General features: G+C 42.5%; 1 protein-coding gene across 1 annotated transcript in view; it reads left to right on the top strand.

The window, feature by feature from the left end:
* Positions 1–3,879, top strand: part of LOC101856089 (cytochrome P450 2C42) — a 21,882-nt gene that overhangs the window by 7,339 nt on the left and 10,664 nt on the right. Inside the window, exons 3-4 of the mRNA XM_013080719.2 lie at positions 35–278; positions 2,660–2,866. Of these exons, the coding sequence (XP_012936173.2) occupies positions 35–278; positions 2,660–2,866 (451 nt within the window). The remainder of the gene's footprint in view (positions 1–34; positions 279–2,659; positions 2,867–3,879) is intronic.

The raw sequence follows: 3,879 nt of genomic DNA, 5'->3' as shown, positions 1-3,879 counted from the left end.
TAAACTATGTATGTAAGTATCTTTTTCTTCCCAGACTGACCGAGTTCCTGTTCTCCAACAAAGACATCATCTTCGTCCCCTACGACACGAGGCAGCGCCGACTGAGGCGCATCTTCCACAGCGTGATGGGCGTGTACGGGGAGGGGGCGGAGCGGTTTGAGAGCCTGGTCCTGGGGGAGCTGGGGCTGATGGTGGACGAGCTGAGGGGGTGTGCCGGACGTGACGTCAGGATGGACGAGGTCCTGGGGAAGCCGCTAAAGAACATTCTCTGCATGTTGGTGGGTCATACGAATTATTGTGGTGTCGGTGGCCTAGTGGTTAAGCTCTCAGACTCGCAACCGTAAGGTCGTGGGTTCGAATCCCGTCAGGGGCCCGACATTGTGTCCTTGGGAAAGGCACTTTGCACAAATTTTCCTCACTTCGCCCAGGTGGAAATGGGTACCCGGCTATAGACAGTGAACAATTTTGTCACTTTGATAGTGTTTGAGAGCCTGAAATTCGCAGCTTGCACTGTATACTTCTGCGAAGCCGGGAATGTTTCCAAGTGTTCTCAAAGGGTCTGCTGGGGTAATAATAGTTGTAAAGCGCATAGAGCATGTTCTTAAGCATGGATATGCACTATATAAATGCACTTATTATTATTATTAGATATCTTTTAGCAGTTCACAAGAGTATGACAAAATAAAAAAAGAAGTAAAGGAAAATGACGATAATAAGGATAAGGAAAGAGAAAGGAACAGCTCAAGAACATTCCCTTCTCGTTGGTGGGTTAGACGGATTATAGTTATCTTTTAGTTTTAGTAGAGGTTTTACGGCGCTCGCGACTGCATAAGGTCATATGAGCGCCGAGGGGTGGATGTCAACAGAGAAGTACAAACGGGGAATCAGACTTACTCTGCTCACCTCTCTATCTAGCTCCAACAGCTCAAAGTCTGCTTCAACTATCAAGGCACCCCGGAAATAGCAGTTCACAAGAAGGGGACAAGAATATAAAAGAAGTAGAGGACAAATGACGATAGTATGGATGTGAAAAGAGAAAGCAGCGGTTCTACCTATGTTGTTTCGACACAATATGAGAATGATATTAATAAATCAGCTCATTTACTGTTCTGCTGTGCATGAGAACAAGTTAATATCCCCCCTTTGAGGATGCCTAAAGACACTTCAGACAGTGGCACTGCCCTTGGGTTGGGGGGGGGGGAACTGAATATCTGTCGGATTTTGAATCAGAGTTCTTATGGTACCTCAAAATTACTAAGTTCTATTTCTTGAATACCTAGTTTTGGGGAAATTTGGCGTAAAACTTTTGAGTTTCTCAAAATGTCAAGCTCTTTCGAATGTAATTCTTTGAATATCTTGAAAACAACTAAGAATAATCTTACGACTTTGATAAAGCAGATAGAGCATTTGCTCTCTGGCCTCTCGGTTGTAATATTATTTCAAAATGGCCAAACATGTCAGATAGAACTTAGTAATTCTGAGGTAACGCTTTGTAGAAGAGAACGTAGAAGAAAACTTTGTCGAGAGAGGACTTTGTAGAAGGGGACTTTGTAGAAGGGGACTTTGTAGAAGGGGACTTTGTAGAAGGGGACTTTGTAGAAGAGAACGTTGAAGAAAACTTTGTCGAGAGAGGTATTGGTAGAAGAGATCTTTGATGTAGAGAATTTTGCAGAAGAAAACTTTGTAGAGACATAAATTTCTGGAAGAGAAATTTGTAAAATATAAATTTGTAAGACAATGGGATACTGGTTCAGTTCATTGTATGAAAACCTAAGTGGAGTTTAGATTCTTTTTTTTAACGGGCTGTAAGTATTGAAAGCACTCACCTGGATTTTATTCGCTGTATTTTTTTAATTTAAAAAATACAGAGGGCTTTTTTAACAATTAGCATCTTCAGTGTTGCCCGTGTGGGATTCTCCATTTCGGGAGTAAATCTTGGACAAGCTAGAGCTGTCCACAAAATACTCTTAAAGACAAATTTCAATCCAAAACATGGCATTGTCATAACTATGAACCTGACATCACAAAACATACTCACATCTAGCTTTGCCTGTGGTCTAGCAGTTAGGCACTTCGCAGTCGCATGCAGAAAAGCCTGAGTTCGATTCCCAGATACGAAGAATTTTAAAAAGCACACCTTTTAAATGACTTATATTGTGTCGATGGGGACGTCAAACATCTATATTAAAAATATATTTATTTTTAAACTGACGTTTCACAGTAATGAATAACTAGTGTTTGGTCAACAGTTCTCTTCTGCTATAAATGCTGGACAATCATTAAAGACAGAGAAACTAATAATTATAGAAGCAAGGGAAATGTGGTTTCTTAGGAGATTATAGAGAATTTAATTAAAGGAAAAGAGAAACTGTTCCAGAAGACACGTTGGACATAGTTATTTTATAATGTCATAATGTTAACGTTCTCAAGTTTCCATCGATACAACAATGGAAGGTGATGATGATGATGATGATGATGATGATGATGATGATGATGATGATGATTGTGATGATGATGATGATGTTGATGCTGATGCTGATGCTGATGCTGATGCTGATGCTGATGCTGATGATGATGATGATGATGATGATGATGATGATGATGATGATGATGATGATGATGATGATGATGAAACCTCAATGTCTGCCCCTCTCTCCAGCTGCTCGGGGAGCGGCCACACACCACCGACCACGTGGAGATCATGGAGCGGTTTGACTTCCGCGCCAACAAAATCTTCACGACCAAAGTCCAGCTGGCCTTGACCTTATTCCCGTTCCTGTGGTGGGTTCCCAACAAGTACCGGACGTACCTGGACCAGGCGGGAGACAGCAGACGAGACGTCCAGAAACTCATCACTGACCACCGGGTGAGTACCGCCTTCTTTTCTCTGGATACGGTACCTAGATACATGGAAGTGAAAAGATATATGTTTAACGCCCATATCAACACTACTAGGTTATTTAAGAAGCGCGACCTCCGAGTTTAAAGTCCATCTCCGAAAGGACAGAGCCAAACAGGAATTTTGTATAAAATGCCTTTCCTAGGCAGACAACATTGGACCAAGCTGAGGTTCGAACCACCTGGAAGTGTCATATCTGACTCAGAGGCTGACGTGTAATGACCCTCCATCTTTCACGGTCGCGAGCTGCCGTTACAATTTCTGCCATATCCAGTCCTGTCCATGTTCTTATGTTGTCCATCAATGTAATACTTTGCCTTCACTATACAATAATAGAACATTTATGATGTCACTGTCAGTGATGCCATAATCCTCTTTCTGGACTCATGATCGTGAGATTGCAGGTTCAGGGATTCGAGCCTCAGCTCGGCCCTTCGTTGTGTTCTTGGGAAAGGCATTTTACACAAATTTCCCACTTGTCTTGGTCCTTTCAGACATGGACGTTAAACTCTCAAATAACCTGAGAGTGTTGATAAAGGCTTTAAACCTATACCATTTCACCATTTCACCATAATTGTCGCAGATCATAGGGGCTCTGTATGATAGAGAGTCTCATCAGGTGCCTCCACTTTTCACGGATTTTTTGCCAGGGCCTGAGTTTGATCAAATAATTTCCCCGTCCACTTCGCAATGTTTTCCGTCCACCTCTTCCTTTGCCTTCCTCTCCTTCTCCTCCCCCGCACAGCTCCCTGAAGAATGGTCTCAGATAGACCACACGATCTTGTTACATAGGCATACCATTTATCAGCTTTCTTCGTTTCACAATGGACAGCAAGTCATCATCATCATCCACTGCCAGATCTGCAACAGACATGGGCGATCATGATTTTCCATTCATTCCTTTGCTCGGATGCTCTAAAAAAAAGCTACGTTTCCCTGATCTTTCCCAGTTACCCATTTGTTTAGGTCCCCTAAGTATG

Source organism: Aplysia californica, unplaced genomic scaffold, assembly GCF_000002075.1.
Source record: "Aplysia californica isolate F4 #8 unplaced genomic scaffold, AplCal3.0 scaffold00097, whole genome shotgun sequence".
In the NCBI taxonomy this organism is placed as follows: Eukaryota; Metazoa; Mollusca; class Gastropoda; order Aplysiida; family Aplysiidae; genus Aplysia; species Aplysia californica.
The sequence above is the reverse complement of the archived record's forward strand: the minus strand, read 5'-3'. Positions and strand labels throughout refer to the sequence as shown.